The sequence below is a fragment of the Heloderma suspectum genome, chromosome 9 (assembly GCF_057233095.1).
Source record: "Heloderma suspectum isolate Gila_16-S chromosome 9, 16-S_ref, whole genome shotgun sequence".
In the NCBI taxonomy this organism is placed as follows: Eukaryota; Metazoa; Chordata; class Lepidosauria; order Squamata; family Helodermatidae; genus Heloderma; species Heloderma suspectum.
The window spans coordinates 27,096,938-27,118,262 of record NC_139466.1 but is presented as its reverse complement, the minus strand read 5'-3'; the positions used below and the strand labels follow the sequence as shown (position 1 = coordinate 27,118,262).

Here is a 21,325-nt window from a genome sequence, read left to right as displayed (position 1 = left end):
TTGATGTCCCCTTTTTTGGTGATGTGCAAGTGACCATCCTAATCACCACTGGCTATGCTGGTTAGGGCTGATGGGAGATGCAGTCCAAAACAGCTGGAGGACTCCAGGGTGGGGGGTGGCTGATTTATTTATTTAAAGGAGACACATTCTATTGCATGCAGAAAGCCTAAGTGACTGCTCCCCTGTGTCATCAGCTGAGAAAACTCCCCTGCAAATAAATTCCTTCCTTATATGGTGTTTATGATGGACAGCCCTTAGCGCTACCAGTCAAAAGGCATTGCACAGCTCTTCCTTCTTCCCCTCCTTAATGGATTTTTTGTGGTAAACAAAAAGACGGAAGAAGCGATGGGAGCAACCTTGCAGAGTTACAAGTGGAAGTCAGCATCATCTGGAACCACACACACCCAATAAAATTATGTGTTTGAGGCAGGGCAATTGCAGAATAAAAGCCTTGTCTGGCTTTTCCCCTGTTGGGCGGATTCTGTGGACTTGTGGAGCATTTTTCTAACACTCCCAGTTTTGCGCAAATTTTGCGTAGAAAAATACGCAAAAATTAAAAACTGGCCAAAAATGTGCGTTTCTCCATAGGCTAAGGTGTGAACATGCACATTGGGGGGGGGGTGCATTTTTGCGCATTTTAGCAAATTTGGAAACTTAGAACAAAGCTGATTACAGTGATGGGCGGACAATGGAATGAAAGGCACCTGACTATCTGCAAAACAGACGGAATGGATTTTACACGATCCATACGTCCCTAGTTGCAGTCCAATACAGCTGGAGGCCACCTGGTCAGAAAAGGCTGGTTTAGACAGTAATTAACTTAGATGCTATGGTTGTGCCCCCATTAGATGGAAGTCTCTAATCTTAGAGGCTTTCGAGTATCCAATGCCTTTCCGGGCTGTTGCCGGCAGGGCAGGAGGAGCGACAGGTGATTTTCACCTCTCCTCCTGTTGTTTCTTTTTTCTCTAGTTGGGCCTCTGAGCCTGTCTAGAGGAGGCATGTGGGTGGGGATGGGGCTGAGGAGGCCACAGGACGGTTTGTAACCTGTCCTCTTCCCTACCTGAACACCCCCTTTTGTGACCTCAGAAAGCAACTGCCATGGAGAGCGCCAAGAAAGGTGCCCAGGATTCATTGGTGACCATGGGCACTACGTTGCCTACCCATGCTCCATTATTTTACAAATCCTCTATTGTAGCCACTCATTAGTCACTTTCCCCCTTAAACTAAAAAGTTTCATACTCTTTTAGGCCCTGTGCATTTACATTTTGTTTACTTGTATTATAATCCACCTGTATTCCAGATTCAGATTTGTTTATTTATCTAGTCATCAGATTATTACAAAACAAGAATATAGCAAAGCGTGCTACATATCAATATAAAAACAACACAACACAAAATGGGCATGCAGTCAAATGACAGAAAACAGCCAACATTCTGAATTTCCTTGGTAAAATGCAGCTTTCCTCTTTGAAAATCCTGTCCCTGTTTTAACGCAAGTTAAAATATAATTTGCACAAACCCAGATACAATTATATACAACCTGAATAAAATTCTAGAAAAGCAATCATGAACTTAAAATTCTGAAGAGGACGTTGTTGTGAAAAGAGAAAAGAACCTTGAACTTTTTAAATTTTGATTTTAAAATTTAGACTAAAGCAACAACACAAAAACATGTCAGTGCAATTTTTAGAAGAGAGATATATAGTCGGATAATGTGGCATGCCTAGGTGCATTGTAACACACCCGCATGGCTATGTTACACTCATGAGTGAGACCAGGAGTCCCTGACCTCTTTGGGTCACTGGGCACATTTGGAATTTTGAAAGTGTGTTGGGGGTGTTCTCAGAAAGTGGTTGCCATGGGCGGGCTTTCCAGTTCATTAAATGGCTGCTCTAGTGGATGTAATGGGCCTTGGGGATGGTTAACGTGGGGATGAGCTTACCAGCTCAACTTGCAGTCCACCCCTAGGCCTTGCTCTCTAGTTAATGCACCTCAGACTCAGAAGCTCTCACAACAGCATTCTTTATTGACGTATACGTGACCAACCAACTCATGGCTCCAAATCCTACACAAAGAGAATAGAGAAGAGGTCCCGCTCAGTCCTCCAGAAATGAAAGCGAAACTAACAGCTGCAGGCTTCTTATAGATATATACACATACACACATCACAGTGGGCATGGCCAGTCACAAAATACACATTTTCCAGAAGGCAAGCTGGTAAGATTAAAAGAAAAGTAACTTGCCCAAGAACTTAAGTACAAGGCAGAGATGGGGCCTGAGCTCACAAACACAAAACCATTATTTTGAACTCAAATAAAGTTGGTGCTGGAGTGCGGCCCTTTAGAGGCATGCCAGCCTCCCAGTTGAAAACAAAATTAATTAAAATATTAAGAAATAAAATTCAGGAGCAGCAGTGATCCTGGTGGATGGCAAGATAGGTGGAGGCCTGACAGACAGTACGTAGTGGGATGTAGGCAACACTACAGCTGCTGGAGTGTGGGCAAGTCAGTTGCAATTCTGCAGTGGGCAATCAGTGTGGGCAGTCATGTAGATAAAAAACATAGTTGCTGGAGTGTGCACAGTCATGTAGACAAAAAACACTATAGCTGCTGGAAGGTGGGCAGTCAGTTGCAATTCTGCATATATCTTACAGGGGGAAAGCAGAACAGGGTAATGCTAAAAGCCCACAGTCTGGAAGTACCCTCTCTCTATTTGCCCCAGTGTTCTCCATGTGAACATATCTTGTCTGGAGGACTCCGGTCTTAAAAGCTCAACCGTGATTATAGTGTTCCAGCCTGGCTTTTGTGACAGACTTTCCCTAAAGGTGTTAGCAAGCATTTTCAGAGCACATCTTCCATAGACTGTGTGACACTCAGAGATCCACCCCAAGCCTCAACTCCCCTGGATCCTAGAGTCTGTGATGGATTTCCTAGGGTTAAAGTCTCCCTGGTTTTTCTGGAGTGCGCCTTTCAGCTTTCCATGGGTGGCTGCCAAAAGGGCTCTTTTGAAACTACTGGACAAGAAGAAGAAAATCACAGGGTCAAAGCAGCAGTTGAGGGCGGAGATGCAAAGGACGAGTTCGTTAGCGATGTGGAGGGCCTGTATGTTGCACAGACCAGAGATGACCCCTACCTGGGCTAGAATGTAGGGCACCCGGACCACATGGTAGGGGGCAAAGCATAGGATGAAGATGACAAGGACTACAAAGGACTTCATTATGGCTCTGCTGTTCATCTTCTTGCTCCCCTGTTGAGTTTTCCTTACGGAGACCATGCGGAGCTTAAGGGAGATTTTGCCATAGGAGTAGAGGAAAAATCCCAGCAGGAAGAAGAAAGTTACCACGGCAGTCATGTTGAGCACTGCTCCCAGGGTGCTTCTCTTCTTGAAATGGAAGCATTTGTGGCCGCAGGAATCCCCCTTGCCATTCTCAAAAAAGAAAGGCAGCATGCTGCCAGCACAGAACAGCCACACGGCCCACGACGCAGCAGTGCTGTGCGGCACTGTGTGTATCTGGAACTGTTGGAGAGGCCTGATGATCTTCAGGTAGCGATCCAGGCTGATCAGACTTAGCAGGAAGATGCTGACGTACATGGTGAGGTAGAAGACAATGCCTACCAATTTGCAGAGGATGTGGGGGCTGCTCTGGTTTTGATAAGCTGCCCGGAAGAGCAAGCAAAAGGACAGCAGGAGGTCCGAGATGGCAAGGCTCTTCATGTACACGGTGATGGAGTTCATCTTCTGGGTACCAAAATGGAACACCCAGAGGGCCAGCGCATTGCTGAAGAAACCAATGACGGAGATGAGGGAGTACATTGCAGGCAGGGCCTCATCCAGGAAACCATTCTGGATTTCACAGTCTGATCCATTGGATCTGTTCCGTAGGAGCTCACCAGGAGAAGGGATACCCATAGTTCTGTGGGAGAACCAAGGTAGATGATTAGTTGATTCCACAAATGACTTGGATGCCCATCACTACACCAGCTGGAAATAACATCTCTGAGTAGCTTAGCATCATGTTCCTAATGGTTCACATGAGCCTGTTTATCCCATGCAAGCCACTGCTGCAACTGTCCTGTAATAGCTTGGTTCTATAAAATTTGTTTTATGGGTAGAACCTGAACACTGAAGAATCCAGCACCTGAGACCAATTTATAAGGAGAATTGATAAAAGCTGCCAACTGATTCAAATAATAGTTAGTTGACAAATCAGCTGCCTTCTGAGTGTTTTAGGAACTAAATTTGCATATTATCAATACCTCCATACATCTTTTTGAGATCTTAAGGGAAGTTTATGATATACAATTTAATAAAGAAAAGAAGTTGCCATTCGTTTGGATGAGTAGTTTCTTATTCGTTCCTCATTACAGTAACACACCAGTGCCAAAGTAGCATTACAAAATGAATACCTCTGGTCTTGACTTAGCCTCATTTATTTATTTATTTATTTATTTATTTATTTATTTATTTTTATTTCATTTATTTCATTTCTATACTGCCCAATAGCCAGAGCTCTCTGGGCAGTTCACAAAAATTAAAACCAAAGAGCACATTAAAACATGTTTTCTCCAATCAATCACACTTTCCTTGATGCAATCCTATAGATGTCCACTCCGAAGTAACCCTCATTGAGTTCATTGAGACTTACTCCCAGATAAGTGTACATAGAATTGTACTGTTAGGGGGCAATCCTATGCATATTTAGACAGAAGAAAGTCCTACAACTCCCAGAATTCCCCAGCCAGGGTTAGCTGGCTGTAGAATGCTGGGAGTTGTACGACTTTCTTCTTGTCTAAACATGCATAGGATTGTACCCTTCATCTATTCACTTAGAATGTCTAACCAAGGCAAGGAATTGCAAACTTCAGATCAATGGCCAGCTGAGCCATGGGGGTGGGAGGCAGAGGGGTAAAACATCCAGATAAACAGGCACACCAGGAGTTCGCTGTATATTGGCCCATGTAAACCTCTGCCCCTTCATGGATCACTGCCTTGTTGTGGCGAAGGGGCTTGCGTAACTCAGTGAAGCCATAAGCTATGCCGTGCAGGGCCACCCAAGACGGACAGGTCATGACGGAGAGTTCTGACAAAATGTGGTCCACTGGAGAAGGAAATGGCAACCCACTCCAGTATTCTTGCCAAGAAAACCCCATGGAACGTATCACAAGGCTAAAAGAGATGACGCCGGAAGATGAGCCCCTCAGGTCGGAAGGTGTCCAATATGCTACTGGGGAAGAGCAGAGGGTATTTCCAAGTAGCGCCAGAAAGAGTGAAGCGGTTGGGCCAAACCCGAAAGGACACTCAGCTGTGGATGTGTCTGGTGGTGAAAAGAAAATCCGATGCTGTAAAGAACAATATTGTTTAGGAACCTGGAATGTCAGATCAATGAATCAAGGTAAGCTGGAGGTGGTCAAACATGAGATGGCAAGATTGAACATCGACATCTTGGGAATCAGCGAACTAAAATGGACAGGCATGGGCGAATTTAATTCAGGTGACCATCATATCTACTATTGTGGGCAAGAATCCCTTAGAAGAAATGGAGTAGCACTCATAGTCAACAAAAGGGTGGGAAAAGCAGTACTGGGGTACAATCTTAAAAATGATAGAATGATCTCAGTACGAATCCAAGGCAAACCATTCAACATCACAGTAATTCAAGTCTATGCCCCAACCACTGGGGCCGAAGAAGCTGAGGTTGATCGGTTCTATGAAGACCTACAACACCTTCTAGAACTAACACCAAAAAAAGATGTCCTCTTCATCATAGGGGATTGGAATGCTAAAGTAGGAAGTCAAGAAATCACCGGGATAACAGGCAGGCATGGCCTTGGTGTACAAAATGAAGCAGGACAAAAGCTAATAGAGTTTTGCCAAGAGAACATGCTGATCATAGCAAACACTCTTTTCCAACAGCACAAGAGGCGACTCTACACATGGACGTCACCAGATGGTCAATATCGAAACCAGATTGATTATGTCCTTTGCAGCCAAAGATGGAGAAGCTCCATACAGTCAGTAAAAACAAGACCTGGAGCTGACTGTGGCTCAGATCATGAGCTGCTTCTTGCAAAATTTCGGCTGAAATTGAAGAACGTCGGGAAAACCACTAAACCGTTCAGGTATGACCTAAATCATATCCCTGATGAATATACAGTGGAGGTGAGGAATAGATTTCAGGGATTAGACCTGATAGACAGAGTGCCTGAGGAACTATGGACGGAGGTCCGTAACATTGTTCAGGAGGCAGCAACGAAATCCGTCCCAAAGAAAAAGAAATGCAAGAAAGCCAAGTGGCTGTCTGAGGAGGCTTTACAAGTAGCTCACGAAAGAAGGGAAGCGAAAAGCAAGGGAGAAAGGGGAAGATATACCCAACTGAATGCAGAGTTCCAGAGAATAGCAAGGAGAGACAAGAAGGCCTTCTTAAATGAACAATGCAAAGAAATCGAGGAAAACAACAGAATGGGAAAGACTAGAGATCTCTTCAAGAAAATTGGAGATCTCAAGGGAACGTTTTGTGCAAAGACGGGCATGATAAAGGACAAAGAAGGCAGGGACCTAACAGAAGCAGATGAGATTAAGAAGAGGTGGCAAGAATACACAGAAGAACTATACAGGAAAGATCTGAATGTCCCTGATAGCCATGATAGTGCGGTCACTGAACTTGAGCCGGACATCCTAGAGAGTGAAGTCAAGTGGGCCTTAGGAAGCATTAGTAACAACAAAGCTAGCGGAGATGACAGTATTCCAGCCGAGCTATTTAAAATCCTAAAAGATGATGCTGTTAAAGTGCTGCATTCAATATGCCAACAAATCTGGAACACTCAACAGTGGCCACAAGACTGGAAAAGGTCAGTTTACATTCCAATTCCAAAGAAGGGCAACGCCAAAGAGTGTTCAAACTACCGCACAATTGCGCTCATTTCACATGCCAGCAAGGTGATGCTCAAAATCCTACAAGCTAGGCTTCAGCAGTATGCGAACTGAGAACTACCGGAAGTACAAGCTGGGTTTCGAAGAGGCAGAGGAACTAGAGATCAAATCGCCAACATTCGCTGCATCATGGAGAAAGCAAGAGAATTCCAGAAAAACGTCTATTTCTGCTTCATTGACTACGCTAAAGCCTTTGATTGTGTGGATCACAACAAACTGTGGCAAATTCTGAAAGAGATGGGAGTACCAGACCACCTTACCTGTCTCCTGAGAAACCTGTATGAGGGTCAAGAAGCAACAGTAAGAACCAGACATGGAACAACCGAGTGGTTCAAAATTGGGAAAGGAGTACGACAAGGCTGCATATTGTCACCCTGCTTATTTAACTTATATGCAGAGAACATCATGAGAAATGCCGGGTTGGATGAATCAGAGGTCGGAATTAAGATTGTTGAGAGAATTTTCAACAACCTCCGATATGCAGACGATACCACCCTAATGGCAGAAAGCGAAGAGGATCTCAAGAGCCTCTTGTTGAGGGTGAAAGAGGAGAGTACAAAAGCTGGTTTGAAACTCAACATTAAAAAAACGAAGATCATGGCATCTGGCCCCATCACTTCCTGGCATATAGAAGGGGAAGAAATGGAAGCAGTGACAGATTTTACTTTCTTGGGCTCCAAGATCACCGCAGACGGTGACTGTAGCCATGAAATTACAAGACGCTTGCTCTTTGGGAGGAAAGCTATGGCCAACCTAGACAGCATAGTAAGAAGCAGAGACATCACCTTGCCGACAAAGGTCCGTCTAATCAAAGCTATGGTTTTCCCAGTAGTAATGTATGGCTGTGAGAGCTGGACTATAAGGAAGGCTGAGCGCCGAAGAATTGATGCTTTCGAACTGTGGTGCTGGAGAAGACTCTTACGAGTCCCCTGGACTGCAAGGAGGTCAAATCAGTCCATCCTAAAGGAAATCAACCCTGAGTGCTCATTGGAAGGACAGATAATGAAGCTGAAGCTCCAATATTTTGGCCACCTAATGCGAAGAGAAAACTCCCTGGAAAAGACCCTGATGCTGGGAAAGACGGAAGGCAAAAGGAGAAGGGGACGGCAGAGGATGAGATGGCTAGATAGCATCACGGATGCAATGAATATGAACTTGAGCACGCTCCGGGAGAGAGCGCAGGACAGGAAGGCCTGGCGTGCTATGGTCCATGGGGTCACGAAGAGTCGGACACGACTGAACGACTGAACAACAACAAACCTCTGCATATAAAATTATATGATAAAATGTAAGCAATATACTAAAATGTAAATAAATGAAATAGTTTGATTCCACAAGCACGAAAATGCTGTGACATTAGAGCCAAAAATTATCTTACTGTAAGTATTCGTGATTGCCTCTGAATATTGATTTTTCTTAGTATTTAGCTAGAAATATTTCTGTGCAGTTCAGACCTGTGGTGCAGGTGTGAGAACTGCTCCCCACACCCATCTATGCTTAGTTTGCCCACTTGTTTCTTGAACTCACCACAGTAAATTTGCCAATAGAACATACCAAACAAACAACAACAACAACAAAAGGGGGGGGCACAAAAGAGAAGAAAACGAAAGACATATCATCAGACATCCATGCACAATCATCATTTACACCCCTCCTATAAAAAGAAAGGGGAGGGGAGAGGAGGATTTAACACTGCCCTTTCAAATATATACCTTAATATAAGCAGTCCATACATCTAAATAAGCATCCTTATGGAATTGACGGCAGCAGGAGATACATTCAAAGGTAGCAAAAGCAGTAAGATCTTCAGTCCATTGAAGGATGTGGGTGTTTTTCCTTCCAAGCTAGGAGTCTGGGCTCTCAGTATCCACATTTGCTGTCCACCATTGTATGGTTTTTGAATTCGAGTCAGCAAACTAGCAGTTGAAAGCCCAATGACTTAGCCCAGCCTCCCCTAACAGGGTGCTCTCCAGATGTGTTGGACTACAACTTCCATCATCCCCAGCCAGCACGTCCAATGGCTGGGCTGGCTGGGGATGCTGAGATTTAAGAACATAAGAGCCATGCTGGATCAAACCAAGGGTCCATCTAGTCCAGCATTCTGTTCCACAGTGGCCAACCAGCTGCCCACAGGAAACCCATGAGCAGGACAGGAGCGCAACAGCACCCTCCCGCCCATGTTCCCCAGCAACTGGTGTACATGGGCATACTGCCTCTGATACTGGAGGTAGCACAGAGCCATCAGGACTCGTAGCTGTTGATAGCCTTGTCCTCCAGGAATTTGTCCTACCCTCTTTGAAAGCCAAACAAATTGGTGGCCATCACTACATCTTGTGGAAGTGAATTCCACAGTTTAACTCTGCGCTGTGTGAAGAAGCCCTTCCTTTTATCTGTCCTGAATCTCCCACCGATCATCTTCATGGGATGACCCCTTTGGGTGCTAGTATTGTGAGAGAGGGAGAAAAATGTCTTCCTATCCATATTCTCCACACCATGCATAATTTTGTACACCTCTAACATGTCTCCCCTTACTTGAAGTTTAACACGTCTGGAGAGCGCTAGATTGAGAAAGGATGACCGTTTATGTGAAAAACAAAAAACAAAGAAACGTTCCTGCACTTCCACCATAACCCAAGAAATACTCATTTTCCCATCAGACAGGTCCCGCTTAGCTTCTTCACCTACCTCGTCAGCTTCTCTCAGACATCCGGATCACTAGTTTGCTTGAATTTCCCACTCCTTTTAAAAGCCTGTATCAGAATTTCTCGAAAGCACACTCGTCCACTTTAATGTCAACGTGTTGCACTGTCAGCAAAAGGATGGATGTGGTTTGGTATGGAACATCTCGCACGAATATCAACCCACTTCCAGCTGTGTGTGTCATGCTGCTGTGGACAGAGACCAGAAGTGAAAGACCTTTCTTTCAGCTTCCAGAAAAGCAAAAAAGCAGAAGCAACTCGAGGCAGGGGGATGGAGAGATTGAGGGTTGAGCATTTGGGCTTGGGGTAAGAGGTGTTGTGTTCAGACAACAGTGTGTGGCTTTGAGAGTATCTCCACAGGCATTGCTCCTTCTATGTCTGATGTTCAGAGGTGAGTGCCATTTCCTATGTAGTCAAAAGAGCACCATCCACACACAAGCGCAATGTATCATCCTGCTTGGGAAAACCCCTAGGTTTACAGAAGTACCAAAAAAAAATCTTCCCGAAGGCAGGGAAACACAGAACTACCCCCCCCCCCCGCTCCCCAGCAGTCCAAAGCAGACTGAGCATGCCAACAGAATGCTTGACTTTTGGAGGGGGGCAGGGGATGGAATGTAGTAATGTGAACAGGAGCACTCTGCACTGAGACTTTTTTGGCTGTCCCCTTTGTTAATTTAAAAGAGACATTCCCCCTTCTTTCACACACAGGGCATTTTTTATAAGTGCCTGAAATACAAATATTTTCAAAATATTCAAATCTGCTGTCTGATCAGTTGGGAGTGTTAAGAGAATAGCATTTATTTGAATGTGTGACTGAACCCTTTCAAGCCACCTCCTTTTTAGGTTTGAGGAAGCCAGGCCCAGCATTCTGCTCTCAGTAGTCACAGGTAGTAGGATAAAGATCTGTCAGAACTGCTTTTATTACTAGCTCTAAATAAAGATCATCCCTCCCTGTGTTGGGAGGGAGGTGAGTGCCATTGCTCCTGTAGCCAAAATGGCATCATCCATGCACAAGACGAAGATATTAGCAGGCTAGCAGACAACCCAAGGTTTGCAAAAGTACAAAAAAATGTAGAAAAAAACCCCAGGGGTGGGGCAGGGCAGTCCAGTGAGGACTGGGCATGCTCAGTGGTGACCATGGGCAGTGTTATATAAGACCACCTGGGAATGGGCCCCAGATCATTGAGCTGTGCCCTGATTTTTAGAGCTGCCCCAATTGCTATCATCTGCCTTAATACAAGCCTGCTTCTTCCCTCAGAACTCTCTTGCAATTGCTGGAGACCTAAGTAGACAAATAGAGAGTCTAGCATGAAGGCACTAGTCTTTTAAACTAGAGGCGATACTTTCCTTTCACAGTCTGCTCAAGTCCAGAGTCCAAAATTGCCTAACAGCACCACTGTCAGCTGGCTTTCTTGGAGTGTGCCTGACTCTTCAGAGACCTGCCCAGCCAATTGCTACCGGGTAATTGCACTTGTGCCCTGTGTCATTGTAGGCAGCAAGGCCCTGACAAGAGGAAGAGCAGATGCATTGGCAGTTCACATATCAAATGGAGTGCCAGAGGCATTCCCCATCTGTTGCTTCCTCCAAGCTGGTCCAGGCGTTGGAAGAAAACAGAAGTGGGTTTGCTTGCAAAAAGTGTTTGAATGAGCAGCTATGTTTGAATTTGGGACAAGGTAATGTATACATCTACGGCTGGCCCTGGCTTACTTGAGTGTGTCTGGAGTTCCTTGGCTATGTAATCATCTTTCTGGGGCGCACCTGCTTTTTCCATGATCCATGTGGCCAGATTTCTGGTGGGTGCATGGTCCTCCTTGGCATCAGGGCTTTGCACAAGGCTAGAGAAAGTTGAATAGATATTGGAAGAGGATGCGGGCTTCTTGATCTTTTGTGTTCAAAAGCCACAATGCCTTTTGACCTTAAACACTCACCTTAAACACTCACGGACTGGAGGTATTTTGAAAGATGTTGCTTTATTTTGTAAGCAACATCTTTATTTTGAAAGATGTTGCTTTACATGTAACTGGAGAAAAACGGCACTTGCTGAAATAAAGATACAGGGGCCCTGATACTCTGTTGCATCTGATTCCCCTGGACTAGCTGGCTTTTTGTCCACATGCGCTTGCCCTTCTGCTGCCTCCCTTGAATCTTTCTGCCTGAGGTTTCTCCTGAAATCAAATGCCCTCCTCTTCCGTGTCCATACATCCCTTTTTACAAGTAGAGGTATCCTTAGGAGACAGAGTCCTTTAAACACATGCACACACATTTTAGAGCCTGAGGCAGCTTTGGGATGTCATGAAAAAGCAGCAAATTAGTCAATGTTTAATTTATTATTGTAAATGATAATAATAAATACTTTATTACTGTATTTTCACTGCCAGAGAAGGGGAGAGGTGCTTGTAGGATTTTCTGCCTCAGGCACCAAAAAAAATTGACAGGCTTTGAGTACTACTATGCACCTTGACTGGAGTGGACATGTGGGGCAGGGGCTTTCAACATTTGCTGCTCTGCCACGTGCTGCAAAATGTCTTGGGGCCAGCCCTGCACATGGCTACAGAGACCTGTGGGTTAGGAAAGGTAGCTGAGATGGTACAGGAAATTATGTGGGGTAGAGAAACAACCGGGGGTACAGAGAGATCTGTGGATGGAGAAACATGTTCAGGGTTACATCAAATTTACTATATAATCCTAAACAGAAGTAAGTCATACTGAGTTCAGTAGGATTTATTCCAAGGTAAGTGTATGTAGGATTGGAGTCTTACTGCTCAGAGCTGCAACCTGCCTCATCCACCAATATTCCAATATTTGAATCTAGAGAGAAACCTGGGGATAACTTTGGTAATTTAAAAAACAAACTACCAAAAACAAAGGTAGCTTTGCTGGTCCATGAGAAATAAAAACCCGAAATCCACAGTTGGGCAATTCCTTTATTAAGTAGTTTGGTTTGTCCTAATAAAAGGTAATCCAGCTATGCATTTTAGTACTTTTAAGATTCAATCCTATGCATGTTTAGAGAGAAAAAAAAGTCATACAACTCCCAGCATTCCCCAGCCAGCATGGGGCTGCTAAAAACTTAATACTGCAACATTTGGTGCAGATTTTAGGTTTTCAAGGAGTTAGAAACCACGAACTGTAAAAAAAATTAAGTGTTCTAGAATCCCAGGACTCCCCCCCCCCCCCGGTATTTGAAATAAAATGAGGAGCCACATTTGATGGCAGCTCTTTCTGTGTCCTCATTGGTCCAGGGCCCAGAGGGGCCATCTACACGGTACTGCTTTCAACCTTCACTCCATCGTAACTGCGCAGCATTGCAGCTACGAATTAGCATCTGCTGTGGTACACGTGGGTTTTATTGCGAACTTCTCCAGTGGGAAAATCTGCTGTTCTCTGACACATAGCCGTTGAAGTGATGTACACTGTGGCAGTCGCCCTGCCCTTTTCTTTTTTTACCATTATATTTAAATGCGCAGCTGCGCACGCACGTGAGGGTGGGGGTGCGACACTTTGGGTTTTAGTGGCTGTTTTGTATTTTAGGGGTTCTTTTGTGTCTGTCCGTTCCTCGTTTGGCAGTTTTCCAGTCCAAGACTCTCATGATGGTTAGCCAAGGCGTGTGCCCTTGAGAGGTATGTGCCCACCCATCATTCCAAAATGGTGGCTGGAACGAAGTTGGTCCTGGTCCTTCTGATCCCCCGAGATCCCGCAGCCCTTGGCCACTGACTCCAGAGCAGTTGTTGCAAAATTACAAAGCTGTGAAGGTGTGCGAGAGTGTGGTTGAAGGTATGATCGCGCTTCCCCGCGCCTCTGTAACTGCATAGCCACGGAAGAATGGGGAGGAGTGAAAGGGCATCACAGAGTGGCACAAGCACTATGCACGTCTAGAATCATAGAATCACAGAATAGTAGGGTTGGAAGGGGTCTACAAGACCATCGAGTCCAACCCCCTGCTCAATGCAGGAATCCAAGTCAGAGCATCCCTGACAGATGGCAGTCCAGCCTCGTCTTGAATGTCTCCAGTGTGGGAGAGCCCACCACCTCCCTAGGTAATTTGTTCCATTGTTGTATTGCTCTAAGAGTCAGGAGGTTTTTCCTGATGTTCAGCCAGGATCTAGCTTCCTGTCACTTGAGCCCACTATTCCGTGTCCTGCACTTTGGGATGATCGAGAAGAGAGCCTTCCTCTCTGTGACAGCCTTTCAAGTACTTGAAGAGCACTATCCTATCTCCCCTCAGTCTTCTCTTCTCAAGGCTAAACATGCCCAGTTCTTTCAATCTCTCTTCATAAGGCTTTGTTTCCAGTCCCCTGATCATCTTTGTTGCCCTCCTCTGAACCCTCTCCAGCTTGTCTGCATCCTTCTTAAGGTGTGGTGCCTAGAACTGGACATAGTACTCCAGATGAGGCCTAACCAGTGCTGAGTAGAGGGGAACTAGTACTTCTCGGGATTTGGAAGCTGTGCTTCTATTAATGCAGCCCAAAAGAGCATTTGCCTTTTTTGCAGCCACATCACATTGTTGGCTCATATTCAGCTTGTGATCGACAACAATTCCAAGATCCTTCTCGCTTGTAGTGTTGTTGAGCCATGCCCACTACAAAATGCGAAGTTGGTTCGGGGAATGGACGGACAGCTCACAACCACGGGAAACCCACAACAGACCAAAAACATCACAGCAAAACGCATCTTTGGAAATCCGCATTTTCTGGGTGAAAACCACGGTTAGGCTGCAAAGTGGCGACTGCGTCATATGTCCCGAAGGACCTCGAATTGCAGTGGCCGTGGAGTAAATGGCTCGTGTAGATGGGGCCCAGGAGCAGCAAACCAATGTCCTCCAGTCCTAAGGTTTCCCACTGGTGCTGTTGTGCGTGTTGGTGATGGCAGGGGGAGAGTGACTGAGGATGTACTTAGAATTAAATCCCTCTATGTCTAATGGGGGTTATTCCCTAGTAATTGTGTAAGTTTGCAGCCTAAGACCATGGGTTATTATAGTCTGCAATACATCCCCACACTCTCCCTTGCCAGTGTGCCATGTTCAGTTTGCAATTCATCAGTAAATGCTTGAGGTGTCATACAGCACTTGCTGGTCCCAGGCACTCCATCCTCCCCATCTGGATTTGGGCCTGAAAGACCTAGGAAAAGTATGGGTGCATGGAGGGTTCAGTTTTAAGCAAGCACAATTTGAGACATTACACAGTTCTGTTGCAAAAGCAAGCGAAAGGTTAATTAGCTTGCCTTGTATAAAATTTAAATTATAGTAATTATTTCTAATAATGCCATGTATTTGCATATGTAAATCAGCACATGCAAATTTATGCCTTTCTTTTGTCCTATGGGCTGTGTCCCAGATCCTTTAGGTACCTAGAACTGCCCCTGGTGGCAACAGGATGCTGACTGCCAGTTGGAGGGGAAGCAAAAAAATAGGAGGGGGAATGGAATGGAGTGTCCTGAACAGGAGCACTTCACACTGCAACATATTGTTGCAGGTCCTGCTTATTTTATTTAAGACCAATTGTTGCTTTTTCTTGGAGTGACCATTAAACCACACACTCGACAAGAAAGTGTTCAGCTGATCCATTTACCAATTCATTGACTTGGGATGCTTACCTACCTGAATGTAAATCCTATTGAACATAGTGGGATTTACTCTGAATAAACATCCATAGGATTGAGCCGTACACCTTGCAGCATATTTACAACTGCAGACATGGTGTACTGGCAATTAATGTCCACCCCCTGACTTTCTACAGTGGTTATGATTTTGATTTGTAGACTTCTGATCTTTATTCGTTCACTTGGATTGAACCTTTGATTCCTTCTGTCAAAGGCACTCCATCTTTGTATCGCGTGTGTATTTGTATTTCAGAACTAGGTCAGATTAGCAGATCAAATGCCTACGACAACAGGAAATTTGGTCACAACAATGAGAAACCAGTTCTTGAGTTCCAGGAGATAGTCAGGAAATGGAGTAGACCTCTCCTAACCCCATGAATCTAATTTATGCAGTTTCACTATTACCTTTTCCGGCAGTGCCATTTTATCAGTGTGTGCGTATGTATCTATCTATGCTAAAATGCCTTTTCACATATTAATGTAATTTACACAAAAGCACTTAAATGGAAAGGCATTTGGGCACTCACATTAAAAATCAATTTAAAAAACTGTCTTTCCATTTAGAGACCATGTTTGTTTGTTTGTTTGTTGATTAAAAGAGAAATATACAAAAATGAAAGGGGGGAAAACAGAATATAAGAATGAAGCAGAACACATCAATTAAAAGAAAAAAGAATTAGTTATACACCAGATTGTTTCACAACATCACTAATAACTCCAATTTTTCTAAATTAGTATTCTGGTTCTAATATGTTGTTGTTTTTAAGGTTGCCAGTTTTTCATCAGTAGAAGTGAGCTACTAAATTTAAAACTATTTTTCTGTGAACCATTTCTGTTAATTTATCCATAGGTATAATGTCATGCATGTTCACAAACCATTCTGAAATGGTAGGGAAGTTAGGGATTTCCACTGGTGAGCATATACTGTTTTGGCATACACTAAGGAATTAATAATTAACCAACTGCCTGGTTGTTTTATTATTATTATTATCTATTATCATCTAAATACTTAAGCAGAATGGTTAAAGGTTCATGGTTCACCTTTACCCCAGTTATCATGCTGGCTGGAGCATGCTGGGAATTGTAGGACTTTTTTCTGTCTGAACATACATAGCATTGCATTTGCACCCTTATTTATTTTTCATCTGAGCTAAAATCCATCTGTGTATGTGCAGATGCATGTGCGTGTATGTCTATTTATCTACACATATGTACATGTATGGTCAGTAAGGGCCACTTATTTATTTTTAAATAAATGTATCAGGGTGCAATCAATAGAGAAATTTTCTAGAATGAAATCTGCTTCTGCTGCTCCTTCCACTCTGCATTGGATGATCAGAAGCCTCCAAGTTTGGGGTCTTCCAATAACTGAGAGTGCAATCATTGCCTTTAGCAATGTACAAATGTGGAGGAGGTTGGGAAATTATCTTTCGTATAAAAATAAGGGCATTACTCGTGTGTGTTTCCATCTACAAAAGGCTGGAGGCTATAAGTTTTCTCTGTTAGTCCTACTCAGAGTAGACCCATTGAAATGAATGGGACTTTTGTTAGACTAACATTGCATACAACTCTGATCCCTGCAGCTACAAAAGGTCAGACTGTACTTGTAGATAAGACACTTCTGTTTCAGAAATGAGGGCCAGAGTTTTAGTTCTTGTGTCACTTTGCTCAGTCTACTTTCTGTTCAAGATGCCATGGATGTTGCTGGTTGGTTCTCACCTGCTTGGGGAGACTTGCACAGAGGAAATGAATGCACTAAGCCAGGTATATCGCAGTGGCGAAGTGTATGAGCTCTGTGCAGGGCCAGCCCTACCATTCGGCAGAGTGAAGCAGTTGCCTCAGGCGGCAGATGTTGGGAGGAGGCAGCAACTGTTGGAGGAGAGAGCTGTGTACCATGCGAGCTGCTCTTGTGCCCCTTAAGCTAACCTGCTGCCTTCAGGTGCAGTGGGTGATAGTGCTCACATTGAAGACAGATTCATCTGCGACTCCAGTTGGCTTTTGTACATGGAATTGGAGGGGGCGCCATCTTGTTCTTCACCTCAAGCAGCAAACTGGCCCCAAGAAGTCTCTGGTTAAAATCTCTTCTCTACCACAAACTAACCGGGAAGCATTAGGCAAACGACTTGCCTCTCAGACTGTCATCTTCGATATGAACGTATAATTTATACCAAGCTACCTTAGAGCCGCGGTGGCTTAGTGGTTAAGATGCTGAACTGCAGACTGGAAGGTCGGCAGGACAGCAGTTTGAGACCCGAGTGCCATGTGACGGAGTGAGCTTCCGTCTTCAGTCCCAGCTCCTGCCAACCTAGCAGTTCGAAAGCAAGAAATTGCAAGTAGATAAATAGGTACTGCCTCGGCGGGAAAGGTTAACAGCATTCCGTGCACCTCAGTGTTCAGTCATGCCGGCCACATGACCACGGAAGCATCTTCGGCCAGCGCTGGCTCTTCGGCTTAGAAACGGGGATGAGCACCGCACCCTAGAGTCGGACACGACTGGCTGGGGACACCTTTTTACCTTACAACGCTGTTTGTAAGGGTTGAGGAAACATCAGGTAAACCGTTTCGAACACTCGGTCAGTGGATAATTCCAGAGCTTGATCTGCATGATCAGCAAACAATTTCCATTTTGTTGTCGTTGTTCAGTCGCTAAGTCGTGTCCGACTCTTCGTCACCCCATGGACCACAGCACGCCAGGCCTTCCTGTCCTGCGCTCTCTCCCGGAGTGTGCTCAGGTTCATTTCCATTTACAGGCGTGCAAATGAGGTTGCCCAGATTTGGTGTGCTTGGGACAGATACGGCAGCCCTAACTACAGAACGGAATGCTGGCAAAGCAACAGTGAATCTGACCCAGGTCAGAGCCCCGCAGTGTGAAAAATAAGAAGAGCACGACTGAGCCCCAGCACCTTTCTTTGTCCAACCCCAAAACGGGCACACAGCTCTTCTGGCCTTCCTCCACCTGGGATTAAAGGAAATGGCATACATTAAGTTTTCCTGGCTTTATTAAGGAGGACACCCACTCTCATCCGGGTTCTAGTCCCCGCTCGGCCATGGAAGCTTGCTGGGTGACTTTGGGCCGGTCACACACTCTCAGCCCAGCCCACCTCACAGGGTTGTTGTTGTGAGGCTAAAATGGAGAGGAGGAGGATCATGTCAGCCGCCTGGGGTTCCTTGCAAGAGGAAAAAAGGCGGGGTATAAATGCAATAAATAAATAAATAAATGAATCCCCATCATCCACAAACATGATCGGGGTCGGCGGAAGTTGCAGTCCCGCACATTCCCATCACCCCTAGCCGGCGTGGTCGGGGATGATGGGAGTTCCAGTCCGGGCCATCTGGTGGGCGCCGGGTTGGGGAAGGCGGGCCGCCCTAGAGCATATGCGGTCGCTATAGTAACCTGCCTTTCGTCCCCGCCTTCCTCGCTCCACATCCGGGCGCAGGGTCGTTTCCAGGCAACCATCCGTCGTCATTTCCCGTCGGGCCTCGTCCGGGCGACGGGCGAAGGATGCTGTCGGTGCCGGGCGTCGGGGGCGGCCCGTCTTCGGGCTTCGGCGCCGGCGAGGGCGGGTCGGGAGCGGGCTCGGGGGGCGACTTCCTCACCCGCTACCGGCTGGTGTCGGCCAAGCTCCGCCGGCGCTTCCTGCGCAAGCCGAACGTGTCGGAGGCGGCCGAGCAGTTCGGGGCGCTGGCCCGGGAGCTGCGCGCGCAGGAGAGCCTCCCGTACGCGGCCTGGTGCCAGCTGGCGGTGGCGCGCTGCGCCCAGAGCCTCGGGCACGCGGCCGGCGAGGCGGCGGCGCTGGGCGAGGCGGCGCGCCTCTGGCTGCGGCACGAGCGGGAGCTCCGCCTGCGCCAAGGCCCCGGGCTGGGCCTGTCCGAGCACTTGCCGGCCGCCCAGAGCTGCGTGGCCTTCGGCGCCCGCCTGCGCTTCGACCTGGGCCAGCCCGCGCTGGCGGCCGGGCTGTGGCTGGAGCTGGGCAACGAGCTGCGCGCCGCCGGCGAGCCGGGCCAAGCCGTGCCGGCCCTCACGCGCGCCGCCGACCTGCTGGCCGCCGGCCAGCTGCCCCTGGAGGCGCTGCGCTGCCTGCGCGACGTGGCCTCCTGCCTGCTGCTCTGCCGCGACCACGACGGCGCCCTGGCCGTGCTCACCCAAGCACAGCTCCTGGCCCAGGGCGGCACCGGCGCCGCTGCCAGCGGACCCGCGTCCTCGGCTGGGGCCGCCGCTGCCTCCACCGCCATCAGCCCGCCGCCAGGCGCCTTCCTCGACGAGCTGCTCCACTGCGAGGTGACCCGCGTCCTCCTCTTGCTCCTGCTCCAGCCGCCGCCCTCAAAGCTGCTGCCCGAACACGCCCAGACCCTCGAGAAGTATTCCTGGGAAGCCCTGGATGCCTCACCAGGCTACGTGCCCTCCGAGCTCTTCCTCCTCCTCCAGTCCGCTGTCATGGCCTGCCAGGAGAAAGACCTGGAGGCGCTCAAGGTGCTGCAGAAGGAGCTCTGGCCGCTGCTCACTCCTGAGCAGAACCACCTCCTCCATTTAGTCCTGCAAGAGATGATCAGCCCCTCCGGCCAGGGGGTCTGACCAGCAACTCCTTTCCAGGCTGGGCCTGGCATCTCAAAGACTGCGTCCATGCCCTCGGAGTCTCTTGGACAGGTCTTGTTTAGGAGCAGAAAAACTTGTGCAGAAGTGCCCGAAAGGAGATCTGCTCTGGTCAGAGTTGATGGAAGGAGGTGGCATTCATCTCTCCTCACCTCTTGTAGTCCTCAGCCTGCTATTTCCTTTTAAGATTCCTACACCTTTCCTCTGAATACTCAACAGTGCCACAAAGCAGATTCGTCTCATACTGTTGGGACTTACTTCCTGCCGTTCCAGGTCTATTGTATTCTGTCATTCCTTGGACATCATTAAGGACTTGAGAGAACTACATGGGGCTTCCCAAGATCTTTTACTGTTGGCCTAGTTTTCTCTTTGGGGGCTTCACAGGACTCTAACTTCATCCCCAGTCAGAGGAGAGATGATTGTATCTAGCTGCCGAAAGTTGTTTGTGGCAGTAGATCAGAATGGTTTTCTTTTATGACTGAGAATATTATATGGGAAGCTTTGGGCAACTTTTCTCCAGATGTTAAATTCCAAATATGTAGAGCATTCTCCCTTGCACTTCATTTGTTGCATAGGCTGTTTTGTTTTAAAGTCAATATTTATAAGATATGTGGACAAAGAACTTGAAAGTGATGGAAGAGGGAATTTCAAAACACTCGTTCATGTTTATTTTCATAGAAAATAAAAGGAAAATGTTATAGCTGTATATAACAGTTCTTTTGCACAGGGGTCTATGTTGGGCTGTTGGTTTCTGGCTTGAAAACCATGCTGCCAGTTTTCTCATTTTCTTAAGCTACAATCCTGTATACTCTTACCTGGGAGTAAATCTAATTGAACTCAGTGGAGCTTACTTCTGAGTAGACATGCATAGAATTGCACTGTTAGGATGCAATCCTATCTGTATAGTCACCAGCTTCTGAAATCAGAGGCTGCCAACTATCCTGTGTAGGGTGTCTGGAGCCCGGAGGGGATCCTCTACTCCGCCCTGCATTTTTGCCTAAAAGGGCAATTTCTAGGCACAGCTTCAAGCAGTGAGGGGAAGGGGTCTGGAGACCTGATAGGAAGCTGTGTAAAGCAGTTTCCATGGTCTCCTCCCCGGGACCACCCCCCTTTCCCTGTCTCGGTACCCTGTTTCCGAGTGTGGAGATGTAGCCAGCATGCCAGCTACGAGGGGGTGAGGAGTGAGCTTTCTGGGAACCAAGGCCAGAGCCCTGGCTCTGACCTCGTTCCCAGGAACTAAACAATCCTGTGGCCCGCTATACAGTATCTAGTGGGCCATAGGAGTGCTCCCTCCGTGTTTTAGAACAGGCTTCAGTAATCCTATAACGACACAATCTTATGCATGTTGAGACAGAGAAAAGGCCTACAACTCCCAGCATGCCCCAGCCAGCCACGCTGTAGGCCTTTTCTAGGGAATGCAAAGTTGTAGGCCTTTGCTCTGTCTAAACATGCATAGGATTGTACCCCAAGTAACTTAATTCTGCTCTACATTTCCTTGATTAGAATT

At 46.6% G+C, this 21,325-nt stretch overlaps 2 protein-coding genes across 2 annotated transcripts; one reads left to right on the top strand and one right to left on the bottom strand.

Moving 5' to 3' along the window:
• Positions 1 to 1,296: 1,296 nt before the first annotated feature.
• Positions 1,297 to 9,822, bottom strand: LOC146338530 (putative G-protein coupled receptor 34). Its single transcript, XM_084813965.1, has 2 exons — positions 9,616 to 9,822; positions 1,297 to 3,913 (listed from the first exon to the last, which is right to left on the bottom strand). The coding sequence occupies exon 2, from the start codon at positions 3,907 to 3,909 to the stop codon at positions 2,893 to 2,895; it is 1,017 nt and encodes a 338-aa protein (XP_084670091.1). The 5' UTR covers positions 3,910 to 3,913; positions 9,616 to 9,822; the 3' UTR covers positions 1,297 to 2,892.
• Positions 9,823 to 18,681: 8,859 nt separating this feature from the next.
• LOC146338529 (40-kDa huntingtin-associated protein-like) lies at positions 18,682 to 20,522 on the top strand. Its single transcript, XM_084813964.1, has one exon. It carries the CDS (start codon positions 18,730 to 18,732, stop codon positions 19,798 to 19,800), a length of 1,071 nt encoding a protein of 356 aa, XP_084670090.1. The 5' UTR covers positions 18,682 to 18,729; the 3' UTR covers positions 19,801 to 20,522.
• Positions 20,523 to 21,325: the final 803 nt, after the last annotated feature.